Genomic DNA, 24,324 nt, shown 5'->3' on the forward strand with positions numbered 1-24,324 from the left:
GGAGTCTGATTGTAACTTGTGACTTTGGGAATATAGCAGATGAGATGATTAGAGACCAGCTCATTGAGAAAACAACCATGCTTCATGTAAGAGAACACTTAATTCTAGAACCACAATTTACACTAGAAAAAGCAATAACCATTGCTACCCAGATTGAGTTAGCTACCGGTGAAGCCAAAATAATGAGCATGGATACAGGAGGCACAGTCCAGGCTGTGACTCCTTTGCAGAAAAGTTCACTATCGCTGCAGACAAATGATTACAAGAGGAAAACTAATGGAAAACCAATGAATCAGCAAATTCAAAATACAGTACAAGCATGTTTTCGCTGTGGATCCCCACCACACCTTACAAGCTACACAGGATGTCCGGCAAAAGTAGCTCAGTGCAGTCATTGCAAAAAGATTGGGCATTTTGCTAAAGTATGTCGCAGAAGCCAGGTCAGTCAACAGGTGCATGCAGTTACAATACCAGATGTTACTGTGCTGAGCGTGGACAAACTCACTACTGCACATATCCCAGAACAGATAAAGTGCACTGTAAACATTTCCGCCATACCCTCAGGGAAATCACACTCTATTCAGCTAATGTTGGACACTGGCTCAGCAGTATCTATACTACCTGATTCCATCTATCTGCATTACTTTAAAGATGTGCCTCTTACTGAACCCAAACTTCACTTGGTGTGCTATTTGAAAAACCATATTCCAGTATGCTCCTGCCAGCAGTAGTTACTTTTGGTGATTACTGTGTAACTGCAGAGTTCTACATTGTCCACAAAGGCACCCCTATCCTTGGCAGAGATTTATTGGCTGCTTTAAATCTCAGGGTAGTTAACGGATGAATTGATCTTCCTCAGCAAAGCACTCTTGCGGTACACACATCAGTTTCAGCTGGGACCTAACACCAGGTTGAGGAGAAACTCGGCTGTGCTTATGGATTTCTGCATAAAGTTAAAATGTGGAATAATGTGATGTCTGTATGACAGAAGTTATGGTGCTTACCATTTTCAGTCAGGGAAGCTGTTTCAGAGGAACTTAGAAAATGTGTTCAGAAGGACATTTACTGAAGAGATCGACTCCTTGGAATGGGTTTCACCTATAGTAGTGACGCAGAAGAAGGATGGAGGCATTCGCCTTTGTGTGGACTTAAGGGAGCCAAATAAAGCTATTGTGATTGACAGCCATCCTCTTCCTCACATAGAAGAAGTATTTGCAGAACTCCGTGGATGTTTTCTACTCTTGATTTGCAGACCACATACTACCAGGTTATGTTGCATGAAGATAGCAGAGACCTCACAGCACTTATTACACATGAGGGACTATTTCGTTTTAAACATGTTCCATATGGTCTCGCATCTGCCCCAAGTGCCTTCCAAAAAATGATGTAATTGATTCTGAAGAATCAGAATGGAGTTCAGTGCTATTTGGATGATATTATCGTGTTTAGAAATACTTCTGAGGAGCATGAAAATAACCTGCAGTCTGTACTAAACTGCATCAGCAAATCAGGCCTCAAGCTCGATAGGTCCAAATGCAAATTTAGACAAACTGAACTCTCCTTTCTGGGGCATACAATTTCACAGGCTGGACTAAAACCTGATCCAGATCACATCCTGGCAATTTCAAATGCTCCTCCTCCAACAGATTTGCAAACCTTACGTTCCTTCTTGGGTCTTACCTCCTGGAATGCAAAATTCATTCCCAATTATGCTTCTGTCATTGAACCGTTATGGGAATTACTATGGAGAAGTTCAACCTTAGTGTAGACAACGGATGCACAAGCTAGTTTTGAAACAGTGAAAGACTTGATTGTACATAGTCCAGTACTTGCACTATTCTGTCCTGCATTGCCCACAATTGTAACTACTGATGCTTCTGATTATGGACTTGGGGCTGTCCTCACACAACTTCATGAGGACAACACAGAGAGGACTGTTGCATTTGCTTCAAGGACACGAAGTAATGCTGAGAGAAAATATGCTCCAGTCAAAAAAAAAAAAGCACTTGCTTGTGTCTGGGCTACTGAAAAATGGAGAACTTACCTGTGGGGCCACACGTTCAAGTTGCACACAGACCACAGCCCTTTGACGATGTTGCTCACCACGAAAGGACTGGGAAGAGCAGGATATCGTATTGCTAGATGGTCTGCAAGACTACTCTCTTTCAATTATGAACTGGAATATAAGCCTGGAAACTAAAATGTGGTCGCTGATTGCCTTTCTCGCCTGCCTTTGCCTTCACCAGATGGTCCACCAGAGGATGAGGATGTAGTAGTTGCGCTTATTACAAGTACTCTCACTGCAGTTACAAAAGAACAATTTCAAGCTGCTTGTTCAGCGTGGCCAATTCAACAAAAACTATGGGAATTTCTGACAAAGAGATGGCCCAGTAACCCTAAAAACCTTGACCCAGTTTTGCTGCCTTATTTTAGAGTTTGGGATGAACTTTCTTTGCTCGATGGCTGTGTGCTACGAGGTACACACCAGCTACTTGTGCCAGAAGAATTACAGTCAAAACTCATGCACCTGGCACACGATACTCATCAAGGAATTGTCAGAACCAAACGACTACGGGATCTGTATTGGTGGCCAGGGATGGACTCCCAAACTGAAGCACTCATAAAATCCTGTGTCACTTGCCAAATGCATTAGACAGCAGTGACATGTAGCCCTCCATTACAGCATGTTCCTCTTCCTGAATCTGCATGGGAAAAAGTGGCGATTGACATTGCAGGACCCTTTGATACTGCTCCAAGTGACTGCCGTTATGCCATCACTTTAATAGACTATTTCAGTAAGTGGCCTGAGGTAGTGTTTACATCGCAAATCTCTTCTGCTACAGTAATTAAGTTCCTCTCTTCAGTTTTTAGCAGGGAAGGTAACCCCAAAGAACTGGTTTCAGATAATGGTAGTCAATTTACTTCCCTGGAGTTTGAAACTTTTCTAGTAGAGAGGAACATTTTACACAGAAGGTCATCCCTATACTACCCTCAAGCCAATGGGGAAATCAAACGGTTTAACAGAAGTTTGGAAGACAGTTTGCAAATGGCTAAACTGGAAGGGTGATTGTGGATAACCTTCACTACTGATTTCTTACAAGCATACTGGGCTACACAACATGCCACAATGCAAAGATCACCTGCAGAGCTACTGCCTGGGAAACAGATGAATACTAAACTGAACATTGCTGAATTGTTAAAGGCACGACCTGATGCCCCAACCGAGGATGATGTGAGAAACACAGTTGAACAGAACCAAGCAAACTATAAGGCTTTCACAGACAAGCGGCGGGGTGCAAAGGAACCAAAGTTTGAGTGTGGTTCCTTCATTAGAATATGAAAACCTGGAATTTTATGCAAAGGGGACCATAAATTCACAGCTCCTCTGAAAATCATATAGAAGAAGGGACCTTACACGTATCGACTTTCTGATGGGCGGGTATGGCATGCTTCTTACTTTACACCTGTCTATGCACCAAGAGTAGATTATGCTAACACCCAGTCTGCATTGGATGACTTCACCATAGTACCAACACAACAAGACATTGCACTGGAACCGGGGCTTGAGAGACAGCCTGTCAGACCCAGACTACCACCTGTCTGGACTAGAGACTGTTATGTAGTATCTAAAGTGTTTTCAGTGTAATATTTCTGCCAACAGTATAGTGTCTTGTTTCGTATTTGTTCCTGTGGTTAGAACAACAATGTTTATTTTAATTCGGAGAGTTTCTTAACAGAGGAGGGACTGTGGTGTTTAGAGGCTGCTTGTAATTATTAGAACTGGGAACACTGGCTGTTGGGAGTCTGAAAGGACAGGAAACAGGAAGGAGGGAGGGGAAGTTGAGGAGGCGGAGTGAGAGCTACCAAGGGTGCAGCAGCAGCTTGGTAAAGAGGTTTTCCACTTTAAAAATAAAGTTCTGTTGAAGTTTGTTAGTACCCTTGCCTGGTTGCTACAACACCACACAGCGATGAGATCCACCACCTCCTGTGCAGACCAGGCTGGAGCGCATTTGGGGTGTGTAGTCTCCATGATCAGCTGTGCTCAAGTTGGCATGCTCCCAATGCTGATCAAACAGGAAATGGGAAATCAAAAATTCCCGGGGCTTTAGCAGGGGAGGAGCTGTTTCCTGTGTACTTGGCTGCAGTGCAGCAGAGTTGAGAATGATCTCCAGAACGGTCACAGATGAGCATTGTGGGACACCACATGGAGGCCAATTAAGTTGAATTACACAAAGCCGCATCTGCACTACTTTGCAGTTCACCCATGATAATCAAATTAAGCGCTATGCCTCTTGCAGAGGTGGATTACAGAAGTCAACATTAGAGGGAACTTAGGTTGGCGTAAAGGGCCCAGTGGTGTAGACATATATATTAACAGGTCGACTTAAGGCAGCTTCCTTCAACCTAACTTTTTAGTATATGTAAGCGGGGGAATAGTCCCGCTCTTTTGGGGAACTTTCCTGGCTTCTGCTCTACCCCGGTGAAGTGGGCTAGAGAAAGGATCTGAGTCCTCACTCCCACTTCCTTTACCCAGTGGCCTCCCTGCCCTTGAGGACTCCCCTTCCACTCTCCTGACTGGCAGAGTCCTCGTAACCCCAACAAGGGCTGGGCCCAGGATTCCTGGGGGGCTCGACCCCCAACCCTGCTGTGGTCTCCTAGGACAGGGGCTAGGGTGTCCCCACTCCTGGGTACTCTCTCTGCACTGAGCGCTTCTCTGACCCACTGACCATTACATGCATTTGCTTTAACTTGTAAGTTATTTAATCAACAATTAATTTTAAAAAGAATAAGGGAAAATGGGAAAGGTTAAAGGAAACACATCAACCCGCTCTGTGGTAGGGAACATCACAAACAGTGTCTCTGGAATGTCCGGGCAGTTCACAGTCTGTTCCTTGTAAGTCCCAGGCCGCCTTCTCAGGCCCTGGCTGTGCTGTAGGGATGCTGTGGGTTGGACACTTGCTCTGGTGGTGGCCACACGCTCTCAGGCTCTAAGTGGTAGGACCCTTCTTCCCAGTGTCGCCCCCGCCCTGTCGGGGTTATGATCCAAGCCTGGCCTGCAGAGCCCCTTGGCTGAGGCGTCTCCCTGTGCTGGGGCCGCTGCCCAGGGTCCCCCTCGGTCTCCCCAGCTGCTCACCGCACCCAGCTCCGGACTGCTCCAGCCCCAGCTCCACCACTCGGTCTCCGCTGCTCTGCCTCCAGCTCCCTGGGCTGCTTCTCTGGCCCCTCTGCCTCTGGTTGCTATAGCTCTGCTCCCAGGGCAGGTCTGTTCTGCAGGCTGCTTCTGTGACTCTGCTCCCAGCACTGACCTGCTTCCTGGGCTGCTTCTCTGGCCCCTCTGGCTCTGGTTGCTGCAGCTCTCCTCCCAGGGCAAGTCTGCTCTCTCTGGGCTGTGCCTCTGGCCTTTGGGCTGCAGCTCTGCTCCCAGGACAGGGTCTGCTCTCTCTGGGCTGCTTTTCTGGCCCCTCTGGATCTGGCCCAGCTCTGCTCCCCAGCTTAGCTTGGGCCCTTGCTTTCTCCTTAGTTCGGCCCCACTCTGTCTGACCCAGGCAATTCCAGCTCACACGGACGGGACCTCCCTGGTCTCCTGACTCCCTGATTAGCCGGCCCGCCCTGTCATTCAGGCTGACCTGGAGCATTGGCCTCTCCCCATTGTTCCTGGGGACTGTCAGTCTCAGGATCCTGATTTCCCATAGACCCTTCCCCTTTTAGTACTGGGAGCTAGCCAACTAAAACACCCCCACTGACTGTTAGTAAGGGGGCAACAGTCCCCTTACATATAGACCAGGCCTAAAACTAAAAACGTCGGAAGAGGTCAGTGACTTTGGACGCCGTGGTTTTTGGATGCCCCAGTTTGAGACAGCTTGGGCCTGATTTTCCCAAGTTCTGAGCACCCCAACTCTAACTGAAGTTGAAGGAATTCTTAAACACAACCCTCCATTACTATTAACTGAAAAGTCAGACCATAGCTCGCTTTGTCAGATTTGGGTGGCCCTGTGTAACAATGTTTCCTCACAAATTCATACAGCTCCTGTCCACCATGATCATATCTTTAATGACAGTGTCAGCCTGAGGATTTGGGTGAAGGAAAATGAGATTATTCTTTATATACAGTGAATCAGTTAAATATTGGAAAACCCGAAAGGGGTTACAGAAACGGTGAGTCTCCGCTCCCACGATTCTCCTATTTCAGAAGTAGAGCCCAACTCTGTGCTCGGAGACCAGGCATAGTTACCAACATTTTAAAACAGTGTATCAGGAGAATATTCTCCAAATAAACCAGAGACCTCTGGGCTGCCAACTGCTGGAAGACTTTGTAGACATTCTGGTGAGTTTTAGCTCTTATCCTGTATAATGCTCTAGAATTGTTTCTTTATATTTGTTCTTATCTTGGATTTGAGTGTTATTCTTTACTAAGCGTGTTACTATCACAGTACTTTCAAAACACATTAGACTTTGGTATTGTACCTTACTCATTTGTAATTTGAACCTAATAAGATTTACAACAGTAGTGCCCTATATCATATAGATTCTTTTAGGAATTGCTAACGTCGTGTTTACAGTGGTGACATAAGTTAATTGTTAATACTGTTGTTGCAAATTAATGTGCTACTGTTTCCATATACAGCATTGGTCTCTGAAAATGTATATGTTCTAGCAATTGTACAATTAACTTGTATCAGGACTGCAGTTTTTTATATAGAGGTATAGCATATTTGATACCTCAAAGGTTGTTTCATTTTGTAGTGAGAAATTGTAGTGCCAGATTTGATATTTGAAATGTTTGGATTTTTGTTAGTAACTTTAAAGTTTGGGGAAAGAGTTTTATGGACAGAAACAAAAGAGAGAATTTTTGCTGCTTAGATTTATACTGCCTTAAGAGGCACTAACTGGAAACATTGTTGACAGTCAGTCTCAGCAGTGAGGTCAGGAAATTCATTAACATAGGGAATTCATTTCTCTGAAGTGAGAGCTGAGTCACCTTGCTGTGGCAGTGTGGGAAAGCTCACATTGCCATTGCCCATGCTGTTCCTGTCCTGTGGATAAAGAGAGGACTTCAGTCTCCAGAAGCTTTCAGAGTCACTAAATTCACCTGAGATTTTTTTTTCCCAATTAAGGGAAGAGGGAAATATAAAGAAAAAACAAACCCTTCTTTTCTAACAGCTGGGATGGGTGTGGTCCTAGAAGACTGGAGAAGGGCAGACATAGTACCTATATTTAAAAAGAGGAACTCAGGGGACCTGGGAATTATAGATCAGTCAGCCTAACTTTAATACCTGGAAAGATACTGTAACAAATTATTAAACCATCACTTTGTAAGCACATGGAGGATAATAGGGTTATAAGGAATTGCCAGCATGGATTTGTCAAGAACAAATCATGACAAAACAACCTAATTTCCTTCTTTTACAGGGTTACTGGCCTAGTGGATACGGGGAAGCAGTAGATGTGATATATCTTGGTTTTTAGTAAGCTTTTGATATAGTGTCACATGACATTCTCATAAGCAAATAAGGGAAATGTGGTCTAGATGAAATTACTATCAGGTGGGTGTCATATTTTGGGGGGCAATCCAGGGATTGCGTCACTGCCTGCCCTCTAACTCTGGGTGCCTTAAATACTCTGCTGCTGTGGCTCACAGCCTGGACACCAACAGCCACCAGATAAACGTGCAGTATCCCGAGTGTCTGTGTGCTGTGCAGCCCTGGGTCAGTGCTCTGACCCCAGCAGCCTGCCACAATACACCAGTCCCACCCTGGTTTCCACCAGCCTTGGTTAACCCTGGCAGGGGTGATCCCAAGCACATGTCCAGTCCCAAATTTCCCCCAAACAGTCTGCTCTGTGGTGTTTAGCCTTCTCCTGGACCACTCAGAGAAATATTAAATTCATTTGCTTTATTAATGAGTCAATACCCACAGCTTTCCACATTAATTGAAGTTCACAATTCCTTCCATTCAGACACAACACTGAACTGGTTTAGATTAAAATAAAACAAGTTTATTAACAGAACATAAGTTAAGTGATGCCAAATAAGAGATAAAGGTGTGGAGATGGTTACAAGCAAGTAAAAGTGACAACATGCATCTAAGAGTCTAAAATTTAATCTAGCAAAGTACAGTCTTTGTTTGTTTAAGACAGTTTCTCTCACCAATTATTCTCTGACAGTCTGCTGACAGTCTGCTAGGGCCTTTCACAGAAGTATGAGGTGCTGGTTTCCTTGTTGTCTTAGGTGAAAGATAAAGATGGACTCTCTCTGTGTCCCTTATATTCCCAAAGAATTGTCTTTGTTCTCAAAGTTAGGAAGGTCTCCTGGGGATTCAATCCCCAGTATCTCCATGGGGTGCAGGAGCCATGTTAATTGTCTGTCTCTCGTGTTCGGGCTTGAGACAACCTCTTCTGGTTTAGCTTGATAGCTCTGTTTATGGCTAATATGTAAATGGAAGTAAACGCCCATTCTCTTGCCTAGGACAGCCTTGTCCTATCCTATCACCTTTACCTAGGCTAGGCTGTCTTAGTCTTAAATATTTTCTAGTGACATTATACAGAGGGAATTCATAACATCATGTATAAGGTTAATGTGCATTTTACAATGCTATTAATGACCAATGTGTTATTTGTTTTCAAATGGTACCTTACAAGGCACGTTTTGTACAAACATCATTGAAGTCATGTGTAAGGTTTGAATACAGAAGTGCTAGGATCACACATGCCCCCTTACAAAACTGCAGTAGGATCAGCCCCTGGCTGAACCATATGCTTTGGGTCAGAACCCTCCTGCCTGGACAAGGCATCAGCCACAATATTTTCTTTCTCCTTAATATGTACAATCTCCATGTCATATTCTTGATGCTCCAGCATAGTAGCTTAGAATTAATGCCTTTGGTTCTGTGTACTCAGACTAATGGAGAATAGTCAGTTAGTACCCCAAATTTCCTGTTAAAAAGATAGGGTTGTAACTACTTGACTGCCCACATTATGGCATAACATTCCTTTTCTATGAGAGTAGTTCTGCTCAGTGGGTATCAGTTTCTTGCTTAAGAAAGCAATGGGGTGTTTTGTTACTTCCCCTGACTTCATTAAAACATCACCTAGCCCTATGACAGGTGCATCTCTATAGAGTTCAAACACTTTGTCAAAATCTGGACTGGCCAGAACAGGCTTTTCAGAAAAAATTTTCTTGACCTGATCTTGACACATTTTTTTTTCTGAAGATTTAAAGACCAAGGGGCGGGGGAACCTGATAATGGTCTTCAAATACGTTAAGGGCGGTTATAAAGAGCATGGTGATGAATTGTTCTCCATCTTCACTGAATGTAGGACAAGAAGTAATGCGCTTAATCTGCAGCAAGGGAGATTTAGGTTAGATATTAGGAAAAACTAAACTTTCTAACTATAAAGCATAGCTAAGCTCTGGAATAGGCTTCCAAGGGAGGTTGTGGAATCTCCCTCACTGGGAGTTTTTTTTAAAAAGTCACCTGCCAGGGATGGTCTAGGTTTACTTGGTCCTGCCTCAGTGCAGGGAACTTGGTGACTTCTCAAAGTCCCTTCCAGCCCTACATTTCTATGATTGTGTGAAGTCCAGATCTCTGAACCCTAATCCCTACTGCCCTTGATAATTTTGAACATATACTGAAAACAGGATAGTTTCCTAGATGTCTGGATGTACCATTATGATAATTAACAGTGACATTTCTTGTCCAACACAGATAACCCACTGGCACAGTCCATACTTTTTTGCCTACTTTCCTACAGCCAGTTCTTTCCCAGCTCTTCTTGCTGATATATTGTCTGGTGGCATAGGATGCGTGGGCTTCTCCTGGGTAAGTTGATCATGGCAGATGTTGCTGTGCAGCACAAAGGCATATCCTGCAAAGATCTAAGCATGTGAATAATTTTACTTGGGGTAAGCAGTCAGTACTGAAGTCAATGGTTAAGTTGACTCATGAGTATAAGTGTTTCATAACAACTATGGAATGACTCTGATAATGACAACCTTCCACCTATAAAAACTTTCTATCCAAAAGATAGGGGGGTCAGTAGTGATAAAATGGGAAAAACACTCTATCTATTCTCATTTCCTAAAAGGACACTACCAGTAACAAAAATGAGCTCTCAGTAGTTTTACCATCATGATATCCTATTATTTTAATAAAATGTTGTTGTTATGTGAAAGCAATAGGGGACATAGACGAATTAATTGACAATATAGGAGGAAATAGTGAAATGACTATACAGAAAATCCTGTCAGATACACAATGTAAACAGAAAAATATTTGTTTTCTTCTAATCTTTCATGTATATTCATTTTAGGTGTCACAAACAACAACTCATTTTTAAAAATTCTAAAGTGAAGTTACTTTTAAACTAAGCGTCCTTCAAAACAATATTTTATTCTGAAGACAAGGTTTTCCAAGCGGAGTGGTGATAGAGGGAAATACAGGCTCCCATGATAAAATAAAATCATTGGCTGGACTGGATGTCTCGGTGGATTGATAATGGTTTATAGAGCCTTTCAACTCAAGATCACTCACTTGAATGCAGCCCAAATCAGCAGGGACTAGAAGTTGTTAGTGACAAAATGGTTGTTTGCTGGCCTATGTGACAAGAGTTGATTAATTTATTCAGTTCTCAGTGGGAAAATGGCCACACTAAAAAAACCCATAATCATGACTGGCAGTGTGTACGGCCATAGAAATTGCATAACTCTCTCAGCCCTAGGAGTGGTCTTCCCAGACAGTACTGAGACAATATGGCCAGGCAGCCTGGCAAAACCTGCATTGCTGCCTTTGTTCTACCTGATTTGCAGATACAATGAGGATCTCACCCTCCTGCACTATCAGCCTGGGAGCTTTCACAGCCCCACAATTGACTTACAAATTAAAATAAACAGTGAGGTGATCTAATAAACTCTTCATTAAGCTGTTAATATCCAGCTGTGAGAAGATAGGGTACTGCATTAGGACCCATTCTGTCACTCTTATTCATGGAGAACAGTACCCTATTCTATATTGGTTCTTGTACCTTCCTCATGACCATAGTATCTGAGCACCTTCCAGTAGTACAATAAGTGATGTAACTAATACTGTCTTTGTCACATATGGTTCACTTTCTTTCTCATCCTTTCCACATGAAGAGAACTGTGTGTGTCGTGGACTGTTTTGTTTTTGGTTTGGGGGATTATTTTAAAAATTTATGTCAGTGGGACTGTTCAGAATAAGGCACTACTCTATGTGAGTAAGTGTGTCAGAAGCAGACCCTTAGTTTGACATCTGACAGTCATATGTGTAAGTAAGAATGTGGTACAGTGATCTTTTAGTATGTAAAAGGTATGGGCACCCCTTCATGTGAGCACTGCATGGCTGCTACCTCAAGCAATTTTTCCTGTGATTACTGTCACGCTGTGGTCCCACTAAGCTTTCTCCACTCCCCACTACTAGAAGAGGGAGGAGATAAGGGAACTCCCTACCCTGATCCTGCTGGCTGGGCAGGTGGGATGACTCTTCACTGACCCTCTTCTACCTCCTCTTCAGCTTGCTTCCATGATCTGTACAATGTGCCACGTTGGGCAGAACGCAGGGACACAAATGAGCTCTCCTAATCTGAGTGTAGGGAAATACTTGTGGGGTCTCCAGGGTATGTTTGCACTGCACACTCAGCCCAGGTTCTGACTCAGGCTTGAGCCCAGTCACCCACCCTTCCATCCACACACAAATCTGTCTGACTCAGGTCAGCAAGCACTCAAGACCCAGGTCCTAGGACCCTGCTACAGGGGTGGATCAGAGCATGAGTCCCACTAAGACTCAGGTCCAAGCCCTGCTGTTTTGCAATGTGGACTCAGGTCAAGCCACAGGCCCACGTCAGAAGGTCTGTGTAGTGCAGTATGAACACAATAGCACAGCTGTGAGACCTGGGTCTGGCAACTGTAAACTCAAGTTTACAATGCAGTGTGGATGCTCAAGCATGGACTTGGAAACACTAAGTCCATAAGCCCAGGTTCCAGAGACATACCCTCAGAGACCAATGTTTGGCAACTGTCGGTAAATGTTAAATTTTAAAAGGCAAGCTACTGTAGTTGGTTTATTCCCTTTGTTTCATTCCCCAATATAGGCTGCAAGTCCAGCTTGCACAGAGCTGGAGACAGTCATGCTGGATTGGCTGGGAAAGATGATTAATTTGCCTGAAGAGTTTTTAGCTGGGAAGGACAGCGAAGGTGGAGGAGTCATTCAGGTAAGACAGAATGAGAAAACAGACCGTGCAGTGAAGGTGCATGTCCTCATTGTTTAATAAAGCCTTCAAACCAAAGCCCTAATGAAGGGAAGATCAAAATGTTTCTGCTTTGTGGAACCCCTTCAGATTTAATAGAAACAGAGACAGGCTGTAAGAATGAGCGTAAGCCTTTGTACAGAGAACTTTGCATATGATGATTACTTACAACTAAGAGATCAACATCCTTCTGCTCCCAATGAAGGCAATGGACGTTTTCCCTTGATTTCAGGAGTTAGAAAGGGTCCTAATTCACTTACAAAGTCAAGTTCGTGCAACAAACATTTGAATTGAATATCTGCGTATAGTCTCTTGACCACCACATTTAATAGAATAAATAGAAGGAAATAGGGTCATAACATTTTCAGCGAAGGGAAGTGTATTAAGAAGCTCGGCTGAGAGTTTGGTCTTTGGTCTTTTTTGTATATGATGTTTAAAAGGTGAGATGCTGATGTTTTATCAGGAGAAGGTGAACTAGAGAATTGTCTCTGGTCACATGGGTAGCACCTTCATGTGTGTACCAATGTGATACAATGTAACGGGGTATGAGAGTCATATTGTCACTGCTGAAATACGTGTGGTGTGTAGGCACGAAGGGTACGTCCACGGTGTAGCTGGGAGATGTATTTCCCAGCTCAGATAGATGCACACACCCTTGCTCTGATAGCTAAAAATAGCAGTGTGGCCAAGGCAGTACAGGTGGCAGCTCGGGCTAGATGCCTGAATACAAACCTGGGATCTCAGATGAGATTGTACTTGAGTGGCTATCCTGTCGCTGCAGTCACACTGCTATTTTTAGTGCATTAGCTTGATCAGAGCTAACATATGTACATCCACCCAAGACGGGCATTACGCCTCCCAGCTGCAGTGTGGATGTACCCTAAGAAATCTCATGATTTCAGGTTGGAGAGTGGACAGGGATATGAGGGGAGAGTTGTACGTAAACTTTGCACTCTTATACAAAATGGTGTTTTCTCATTATCAAGTGTAACCTTACCTTTGAACTATATGGCCTTAAAGATTTTTCTTTGTTATGGATACTGTATTTACACCCTTAATTCCATCTCCATCTTTTTTTTAAGCTGAGACTTTTCTTTATTGGGCAGTTTTTTTTAAAGTGTAGCTCAGTGACACCCTGATATATATTTCTTAGCCTGGAAACTTGACTCTGGTCAGTCCTAGAGTTGCTACCTTTAGCTCAAGCAAGCACCAAAGTAAACACTACCCTTAGTCCTCTTTGTCTAGCAATTCTCACTCTGTCTGCACTAAGTCCTCGTCATGTGAAAGGTGACAGCATGAGGATATGAGGCTGGCTCTCCCCAATGCACTGTTGTTCTCTTCTCCTCCTAGCTGTGCATCCTTATATGGTGACTTTACCTATATGGCGAAACTGACAATGAGGGATTAAATGATTAACTTGGTGAGGTGGGGGGTGCACTGTGATTTAGCAGACTATGTATTGGTCTGGGAGTTTTAACCAGCCCCCCCCCTCTGTCACTGACTCACTGTGTGGCCTAGGGCAAGTCACTTAACCTACCCGAGTCTCAGTTTTCCCATCTGTAAATTTACCTGCCGTGGGAGAGTTTTGAGACACAATGAATACGTCTCAAGCACTTTGAGATCCATTAGTAAAAGGTGCTGTGTAAATCCAAGTAATGTTAAAGTTACATAGTGTGGCAAAGTGGTAACAAAACTCAGAAGTACTTGTCTCCTATCCTTCTTCTCCATCCAATAGGGCACACACTTCTCCCATAATATCTAGACTCTCCTACAAGATCTAACATATGAGGAAGGATGGCTTTGTCATTAGGGAAGTGGACTGGGAATCAATAAATTTGGGTTCACTTCCTGGCTCTGCCACAGAGTCCCTGGATGACCTTGGGCAAATCACTTAGAGTATCTCTATACTGGAGCTAGACTTACTTGTGTACTAGCATGCTAAAAATTGCAGTATAGCTGTGGCAGCATGGCTAGATGCCCAAATACCCTTCTTGTGTTTCAGGTGGAACTGTACTCAGATGGAACACAAAGATGGAACTATACTCAGCCTGCCCCACTGCAGCGGCTATGTTTCTGCTTTTAGCATGCTAGCTTGATCAGAGTTAGCATCGGTATCTCTATCTGAGCTGGAAATTACATCTTCAGCTCCTGTGTAGACGTAGCCTTAGTCTCTCTGTGCCTCCATTTCCTCATCTGTAAAAAAGGAGGGTTATAGCACTTCCATGATTCATAGGATACAGCAACTCTGAGATGGGTGCTAGCAAACTGACATCCAAGTGATATGAGATTCCTAATGTACACACAAACTACTTTTAATAACTAAATCAAAGCCTTGCATGTCAAAGGAAGCAGTTCTCATTGTAGCTAACAGAACAAAACCAAAAGGAGTTTCTTGCTCTATTTATTTATTGATTGATTGATTGAGATATGATTGCAGGGAGGAGGGGTAGGAACCTTTTTCAAAAAGTTTAAAAACAAGGGGGATTTTTGCTTTGGTTTTTAACCCTCCTATCTCACAAATGCTTCATTCAACCTGCCACAAGCTCTCCAGGAAAATTCTACTCTGGCATAAGATCCCACATGTATGCCTGAAAACTAATGTTTACCTCATGATATTAGGGTATGGTTAAAAACATTTGCACTGGAAAGCAATGTTCCCTCTAATTTTTTCCATTTATGTGAGGAATAAATTTTGTTATGTGCACCAAGGTATGTGCAGATGTGCACCACCAGTAGAAACAAAAAAAATAGATATAATATATAGTTTTTTAAAAGTTACCATCGGGATAATTACTCCAGCCAGGTTAGGCATTTTAAAACTCACACTTAAATTTAATTCTTTGAGTAGTAAGAGAAATAAAAATTATGAAATGCATATACCAGTCAAAACACTAAAATAACACACTTTGAAAGAATAAAATTACAGAGACTATACGTGCATTGCAGGAAATACCAAGAAGTAACAACAACAATAAGAGAGAGAGGGAGAGAGAGAGAGAGAGAGACTCTGTGAGCTGGTTGCTGGAGAAGTCTCAGAGACCATGCATGGTGTCTTGAAGAAAGGTCTCATGTCCCTGTTCTTCTCTATGAGCTGAGCTCTCTGGTTGGACTACATATCCCATGATGCAATGAAGTCTCCTCTTCTGGTTGAACAGACATGGTCCATCACGGGAATCATGTGATTCCACAGTAGATAATGGGATGTAATCTGGCCAGGCAACTTGGCCCACGGAGGAGAATGGAAGCATGAGGCATTTGAACTACAGCTTCCAGGAAGCACTGTATCTACTCAAGGGGACACAGACTAATGACAAACCAGTATGAAATTAAATGTTTTTATTCAGCCCAACAAAGTGAAATGAGCCATTTTGATCCAGGAATGTTGAAATATTTTATTTTGACAGGAAATGTCAAAACAAAATGTTTTGAATTGAAAATTTTTGGAGCTTTCCATTCCATGAAATTTTTTTTATTTCAGCTGTGTGTTCCAATTCAGAGTAAAAATAAATGGAAAATATTGGAATTTCTCTTGGAATGGAACTTGCTACTTTTGCCACAGTCTAGCTGGCAGACACAGCAACTGTTTAATGCCATGCAGTAATGCTACAGGGTACTTTAGCATTTGGGAGTGAAGAATAACTTCAAGTTGAACACACATAAGGATTGGGGGTCAGGGAGGGGAAGGGATAGCTCAGTGGTTTGAGCATTGGCCTGCTAAACCCAGGGTCATGAATTCAATCCTTGAGGGGGCCATTTAGGGACCTGGGGCAAAAATTGGGGTTTGGTCCTGCTTTGAGCAGGGGGTTAGACTAGATGACCTCCTGAGGTCCCTTCCAACCCTGATATTCTATCATTTTGAGTGCTAATTATGAACACTTAAAGCTCTGCGAAAAGGGTTGAAAAGGTTTTCCTTAAACTTCACTCAAAAACATTCAACATTTTGTTACAGGCTATTTCTAAAATGTCCACTTCTTATCAAAGAAGAAGAGCACTATAACTATAGTAATAGAAAAGAGTATTCAAGAGTGTCCACCATATATAACAGAGCAGAGTACAGTAGAAAGTCCACTGACAGGAGCATTTGTTAAAGAAACAAATATGATTTTAATAAATACACTTTATGCAACAAAATGAAATATATAGGACTAAAATGAAGCTGTTTATAATTTAGAAACTAAAAGGTATAATGAAATTAAATAATCCAATTAGCAGAGTAAAACTCCAGTGCAGCAAAAGGCAAAAATCTATTAAAAAGTTGATCTGCTAAATGAATATTGGCTACATTTCCCTTATAACAAACAACAAAATCCAGGCAGCAATAAAATCCTCTTACAGGGATAGACCTGCTGGTTTGTATGTGTGTGTAACAATATGTTGTGTTTCAGAAGCTTCTCCATTAATGCTTGTTCTCCCTTCAAACTCACTGGTATGTAGTCATAAGATCTCCTCAGTCAAAAATATACTTAACACAACTACTTAAAGACAGTCAAGATTTTCGGCTCAGCTGTGTTGTCCTCACTTACACCAGTGTAAATTCAGAGTTATTCCGTTCCGACCCCAATGCCGTTAGTTGTGTTAGGAGTATTTCCATTAGGATGACTATGGGTTTTGCATGTACGTGAAACCAACCTTTCTTCATGGGTCTCAACAGCATCAATTTTGTTCTGACGACAGCAGGCAATTATGCCTGTTGTTTATCAGCAGCAAATGTTGCCCTTCCCAACTGACAACACTTGATGGCCTGTAATTTTGTAAGATACTGAGGATCGTTCAAATTTAGGAATCGAAAGTGAGTGTGAGCTCCGTGCTGCCGCTTGAGATGAGGCAATTTGTGCTGCTGATCCTCTCGCTCTTGAAACAATAATGATACAAGTAAGAGAGGGCTTGGCAAAGATAAAGTGAATGTGAGGCTGCCAATCATTCCCTGAGGCAAACACCCAACGATTATTGCAGTTTTATATAAACTGGGCCTGTGAAAACTGGCTGTTAATTACGTTTGAAAGACCACATCGATACAAAACACTTTCTTGCTGTGTACCAGGTGACCCTTGAAAAAGCCAAAAGATGAAAAAAAATTTCAGCTCAGGGCTCTGGTGGACATGAGCATCAGCTCTCGCCAATATTTCTTCCGCCTCTTGAGCCTGCTCACCATGGCAACCTTTGTTTGCTTGCAATAAAAGGGAAGGTATCATCACTGTTCACTTAGCATAGAGTGTAGCTTTAAAGAAAAAAAAGCGCTTTTAAAAACAGCAAGAATGGAAAGCAACCTTCTCACTAGAACTTGTGTGAACATGCAATATATACAACTCAGTTTTGCCTTCTATATAAACAGATAAAAACTTCATTTCCTTTGTGTTTTACAAAGGTTGTTTCTTCTGCAAGGAGAGGGATTTTAATTCTGAAAGTAAACAGAGCCCCCAAACAAACACACTCAATCCACAGTCCTTGGCCTGGAAAAGCAAACCCTTAATTCATGATTTTTGGTAGCAACAACTGAGGAACTAGAGAACAAAGGGAATATTTTTCAGAATTGTTGGTAAAAGACTTAAGAGCAAAGTGAATATATTAGTTACACAACCCATCAGGCTCTCCGTGCATCAATTTAATTATGAAAAAGTGATTATTACCAATTATAAATAGGCTTGGCAGATTTCAATTTATGATCTTTTTGTAATTTCAGTGGATAATATTGTTTATTTTTAAGCATTTTCAGTTTAATCTATTTAATTTCTCAGAGTAGTGGGAAATTCTGGGGGAAGTCAAACAATAGGGGAGTTAGACAGTAATTATTTCATGACAGTGGACTTTGCAATTCAAAAAGTTAATGCTTTATAAATGTTAAAACACAAATTATCAACATCACATGTCAAACTGTACAAAGAAAATAACCTTATATCAACCTTTAAGTTCTCACACAGCCCTTTTTCTTACTTTGTCTATTTGTAAATTTCTGTTATTGATGGAAATATTTGTGTGTGCTCATGCATGCGCATGCGGTCATATTAACGTTTACCAACACTTACTGATAAACATTTCATCCTTCCATACCTAGTAATAAAGTATATTTTGTAAAACCAGAGCTTATTTTAGGATCCATTTATTTTAGGTACTTATACAGCCCCATTACCATATTATCTAAGTACCTTGAAGTCTTTACTGTAGTTAGCCTCACAACACCTCCATTCTACATATGAGAACTGAGGTGAAGGGAAACTAAATGACTTACCCAAGTTCACATTCTGTGGTAGGTCGCCAAGTCTCCAGCTATTGCTTTAATCATTGAAGGCATTCTAAACTACCTAGTCAGGAACAAGACCACTCCTCAAATACTGCAAGTGCCTGAAAGTTTCTACAAGTTCTTACCCATTTTATTGATGAGGGAAACTGAGGCACAGAGAGGCTAAGGCCAACGAACTGTGTTGCACCCAAGTTTGAAAATGTCAGTTTAAGTGCCCAAAGATGATGCAAGTGTGTGGCAGAGCCAGGGTTTGAAGCCAGATTTTCTGAAGCCCAGTTCTGTACTCTTGTTACTACATTGTGCTGAAAATACTGTAGAACAGTGGTCTCCAACCTTTTTATGCACAAGATCACTTTTTCAATTTAAGTGCAACCCAGGATCTACCCCGCCTCTTCCCCAAGGCCCTGCCCTTGCCCCCCGCCTTTGCTGAGCCCCTGCCGCCAGCTCACTCTAGCCCCCCCTCCCTTGGTCGCTTGCTCTCACCCATCCTCACTCACTTTTAGCAGGCTGGGGCAGGGGGTTGGGGTGCAGGAGGGGGTGTGAGCTCTGGGCTGAGGGGTTTGGAGTGTAGGAGGGGGCTCCTGGCTGAGCCTGAGGCAGAGGGTTGGGGTACAGGAGGGGGCTCAGGACTGGGGCAGGGGGTTGGGGTGCAGGAAGGGATTTGAGGTGCAGGCTGTGGGAGGGAGTTTGGGTGTGGGAGGGGACTCGGCTGGAACAGGGGGTTGGGGTGCAGGAGGGGGTGTGGGCTCTAGGAGGGAGTTTGGGTGCAGGAGGCTCAGGGCTGGGGCAGGAGGTTGGGGTACTGAAGCGGGGGTGCGGGCTTTGGGAGGGAGTTTGGGTGTGGGGGAGGCTCAGGGCTGGGGCAGGGGTTCAGGCTCTGGCCAGGCGGCACTGACCTTGGGTGGCTCCCGGAAGTGGTGGCGTGTCCAGCAGGAGCTCCTAGGCTCAGGGGTGGCCCACGCGACTCTGCATGCTGCCCCTACCCACAGGCACTACCCCCACAGCTCCCATTGGCCGCTGTTCTCCATTCCTAGCCAATGGGAGCTGTGGAGTCAGCGCACAGAGACCCCTTTGCTCCCCCTGCGCCTAGGGGCCACAGAGACATGCTGGCCACATCCGGGAATGGCGCAGAGCCAGGGCAGGCAGGGAGCCTGCCTTAGCCCCACTGTGGCACTGCACTTTTAGCAGCTTAAAATTTCCTGGATTGGCTTGAGTAGCCTCTGGGAGATCAAGTCCAATTCCGGGAGACTCCCGGCCAAACGAGGATGGTTGGCAACCCTACTGCAGGGGGACGTAGATGAGACATTTTCAAAGTGGCATATTGCATTTGGCAAATGCGTGGGGCCTGATCCTGCCCCTATTGAGGCTGATGGCAAAACTGTCATTGACTTCAATGGGAGCAAGTTTGCAGTTTTAAAAAAAGTTTGTAAGATACAGATTGTGGCTGACCCTTAGGCCTGAGCCAGGATGGAAGTTGAGGGTAATAGGATCCAAGGATCTCTTGATGCCAGTTGGCCAAAGAGCGTCACATAAGAGTTTCAGGGATCCCCTGGGTCTGGTACTGTATTTACATTCTAGCTTACCAAAGAGTGTCACATAAGGTTTCTACTAAAAGCCTATGTCACACTGATCATCATAAATCTTTGCTAAATGTATATGTGGATAATGTGTAAGGACATATGTAGAGGAAATTATGCTCCTAAGGCCTTGTAGTTAAAGGCAGGGCACCCAGAGGTAGCAAGCCTTAGGTCAGGTTCCACCAGACAGAAGATGGAAGACATTTATCTCTCTGGCTGACCAGTGTGTGCCTTACAGTGAGAGTCGATTTGCATAATGAGTCAAATGTGAATAAGGGGATTGCGGGGACTTCAGAAGGAAGCTTAACAGGAAGAGGTAAATGGGGATGGCGTGGGCGGGAACCCAGTTTTAGAATGAAGAACAAAGGTCTATTCTGGTATATCTGGGGGTGCAGAGAGGTGCCCTGGCATCCTTCATCATGGAGGCAAGCTGCCAGTGAGTTTGCGCTCATGAAAGAAGGGTCTCTGCATGCTGGTTGAAAAACACAGTGAGAAGGACTTTGGGATAAGCAGTCCTCTGTTAGACTAGTGGGCATCTTGTTAGTTGAGTTTAGCCTCAAAATGCATGTTCTGACTTATATATATATATATATATATATATATATATATATATATATATATATATGCATATATATTTATATATACACATATACATATATATATAAACACTTTTTTCCCAATATTTCTGATGGCTATCATATGAATTTCTATTCTTTGTTAAATAAACTTGTACTTGCTTTCTCTATAAACAAATCTCAGTGATGTGTGTTAAGTGGAGCTGTGTTCTAAGGGGTAAGTAGCCAGCTGTGGTGTATTGTTCCTTTGGGGACAGCGGGTCTGGTAATTCTGTGAGTGGCCAGTGGATAAGGGGCTGGACGCTGTAGGCAGATGCTCGGAGGACTCAGAGGTTGGAGTGTGCCTATCGCTAGGCGGGGACAGTGGAGCCCACCTGGGTTGAGGGGAGTGCTTGTGTTGCCAGTGCCTGGGAAAGTCAGGGAGCTGACTCCTGAGAGGTACAGACAAGGCTTCCTCACGCTAAGGGCAGGTGGAGCAAGGCGCCTCAGAACTCTGGGTACCCCAGGAAGCGTCACAGGTAATCCTTGCTCAGATGAAAAATGACAGAACAAGGAGTAATGGTCTCAAGTTGCAGTGCGGAGGTCTAGGTTGGATATTAGGAAAAACTTTTTCACTAGGAGGGTGGTGAAGCACTGGAATGAGTTACCTAGGGAGGTGGTGGAATCTCCTTCTTTAGAGGTTTTTAAAGTCAGGCTCAACAAAGCCCTGGCTGGGATGATTTAGTTGGGGATTGGTCCTGCTTTGAGCAGGGGGTTGGACTAGATGACCTCCTGAGGTCCCTTCCAATCCTGATATTCTATGAATAATGCAGTTGACTTAAATGTTCATTTTGGGAAAGCTGGAATCAGAGCCAGTGCTAGGCATAAGTAGACTAAACAATTGCTTAGGGCCCCAAGCAGCTCAAGGGGGCCCCCTTTCGCTTTTTATTATGTGTTGGGGAGGGGGGGAATATTCCTGTTGAGGGCCCCCAATGGGCTAGTGCTGCTGCTACCTGGAATTGCTTCCCTGAATAATGGTTACTGATATGTAAGAGTCATGGGATCAGGCCTATATCCAAGGAAGAAAATAGCTTCACAAATATATAAATATGTGATGTGTTAATTAGCACACTATTTAGAATTATTTAGCTGTTTCTTGAGGCAACTTTACTCACGGAGGTGGTATCTGTGCACAGAAGATTCACAAGGCAACCACTCAGGTTACAATTTACCTTAAAACTATCCCTTGAGCACAGACTTTCCAGAACTTCTAAACCTGAGAAAATGTTTTTACAAATTGATGGTCACAGACCCAAAAAAAAGCTTCCAGCATGTTTCTGGTTGGTATGGGAGGGAAATAACCACCCAACAATCAGTTTTTTGTCCCAAACCAGTTTGTTTCAAAATGGTGGATTACTGGCTGCAAACACCACCTCTCAATAGTCACAAGACATCCAAGGTAAGAATGAAAGCTGCGTTACTTATTGTGAACCTACTGAAGCCTAATTGTTTTTAAGCTTGCATTGACTATTCTTTATTTCATGTGTGCACTTTAGATCGAGGGTTTTTATTAAATCTTTAGTAATGTAACTAGCTATATTGAATCGGAGTTTTTATGCTTAATGAATTCTCTTCTGGTCAATATATGGCTTATAACAATACGTCTCTTTTCCCAGGAAATTATAATCGTTAATAATATATGGTGCCACAATTTTCATAATGCTCTACAGAAAAAAAAGATACGTGGTCAGCTTCTGATCTCAGTTACGCTCATGTAAATCCAAAGCAACTGAATGGAAATCAAGTTACTCTGTGGTTATGCTGATGCAATGGAGATGATCAGTATCTGGTCCCTGTCCTGAACAGGGACACTCTTCCTGCAATCAGATCCTTGTGCCTGGGTGCTCACTGATGTCAGTGGGGATCTACAAAGGTGCAGGGGTTTGCTTGTAAAGCGCTGATTCCAAGACTGGAGCCTAAGACACCCAAACATAGAAAATGAAGAGAAAAGGAGAGGCAAAGGTTAAATTTATTGCACGGTCACATACAGTTTCTTAAACATAATATACAGTTTTTCTGTCACAATCTTAGGTGCACATTTGTGTCCATCTTGTAGCAATGCTTCTTACCATGCATGTGGTATAAGAGTTCTCAAATGATTCCATATTGTGCCATTTATTTTTGTACGGCTTTCACTCTGATGCAGATCTTTAACATGCAACATTTTGTTTTCAGTAATTCTCCCTCACGGAACAGGTAGTATTGGTTTTGAATCTTCCTTCACTGTGTCCCATGGAGTCTCTCTTTTCCACCATAGGGCAGTGCCAGTGAGGCTACTTTGGTTATGTTGCTTGCTGCCAGAACAAAAACAATCAGACGTGTCCAATCAGAAAACCCAGAACTAACAGAGGCACACATCATGAGCAAGCTGGTGGCCTATGCATCTGATCAGGTGAATACATCTAAAAATGACACTGGGAATTACTCTCCTTGAAAAATGCAGTCACCCTGCTATACAGATTACTTAGATTGTAAACTCTATGGAGTAGGGATCATCTTTTCATTCCGTGTTTGTACAGCACCTTGCACACTGGGGTCCTGGTTCATGACTGAAGCCCCTAGGTGTTACCGCAATACAAACAATAAATAATAGCAACAGGTGAAAGCATTGTACTATATGTTACAGATTAACAGCCCAATGTTGCCTCCCTTCTTCACACCGAGTATTTATTTTATTCTGCAAGGAATCCCTTTGTAGTGAATGAAGATACTGTTTGTGGAGTAAGGTGCTAATCAACATGAGTAAGTGTGGCCAATAAACTAACTGATTCAAATGTTGAGACACAAAACGCTGCACTGTATGAGTTATAAACATACCAGGCTTCGTACCTGAAAAAAATGCAGTGGGTTTAAAAATAAACTTACTAAAATCAGAGTGTATCAATCCAAGTTTGCCCAACATAATCCCTGTTTTCTATCTGCGAACACTATTTAGCAGATTTACTTAACCTATGAATTCTCAGCATGGCCACGATCATGAAAAGCTTCTACCATGCATGAAAGCAAACTTTGGCCTTCCGGTTCAGCTGTGCTTGCATTTTAAAACTGCTAATCCTAACAAAGGGGGCCAGGAAATGTCACTTCTTCCAATAAATATGACATTTTATTATCTAAATGTCAGTGAGATAGGAGGAATGCTCCTACTACTTGATATTTAGTTTGAACTAATCCACTGGTTACAGTGCATTAAAATGGCCAGACTTCAGGTTTCACTGGACTTTACCATCACTGTATATTTAGACACAACATCACTTTAAAAGGGCACCTGCTCTTTATTGGGGGTGGGGAAGGGGTGTATTATAAGGCCATATGTGGGAACAGTCAAGATGTGAGAAGTGGGGAAGGGTCCTGATGATTCTTAAAAGCCATGATACAATTGGTCCTTTTTCTCTTTGGAGCTCTAGAGTGCGTGCTGTGCAGATTGCCAGACACAGATCCCTAAGTCTAATGTACTACTAAGCAGAGCCCCATTGTTTGCCTTTCTTTTTGTTGTAAATGGCTGATCTGAAATGGAGGCTGACAGCCCTCCGTGCCTGCTGAAGGTCAGGGGATTTTCTGTCTGCAGAAGGATTCGCCTTAAGACATGGCTGACCTTTCAAAGCAGATCGTTGCTGAGCTTGCTGCTCCTTCTACA

The 24,324-nt window shown here is 43.1% G+C and overlaps 1 protein-coding gene across 2 annotated transcripts in view; it reads left to right on the forward strand.

The window, feature by feature from the left end:
• DDC (dopa decarboxylase) overlaps positions 1-24,324 on the forward strand; it is a 121,114-nt gene that overhangs the window by 33,628 nt on the left and 63,162 nt on the right. For both annotated transcript variants that reach the window (XM_074945242.1, XM_074945241.1), the window contains 3 exons: positions 9,705-9,818; positions 12,106-12,225; positions 22,948-23,082. In XM_074945242.1, coding sequence (XP_074801343.1) covers positions 9,705-9,818; positions 12,106-12,225; positions 22,948-23,082 — 369 coding nt within the window. The remainder of the gene's footprint in view (positions 1-9,704; positions 9,819-12,105; positions 12,226-22,947; positions 23,083-24,324) is intronic.

This window comes from Natator depressus, chromosome 2 (assembly GCF_965152275.1).
Source record: "Natator depressus isolate rNatDep1 chromosome 2, rNatDep2.hap1, whole genome shotgun sequence".
NCBI classification, from domain to species: domain Eukaryota; kingdom Metazoa; phylum Chordata; order Testudines; family Cheloniidae; genus Natator; species Natator depressus.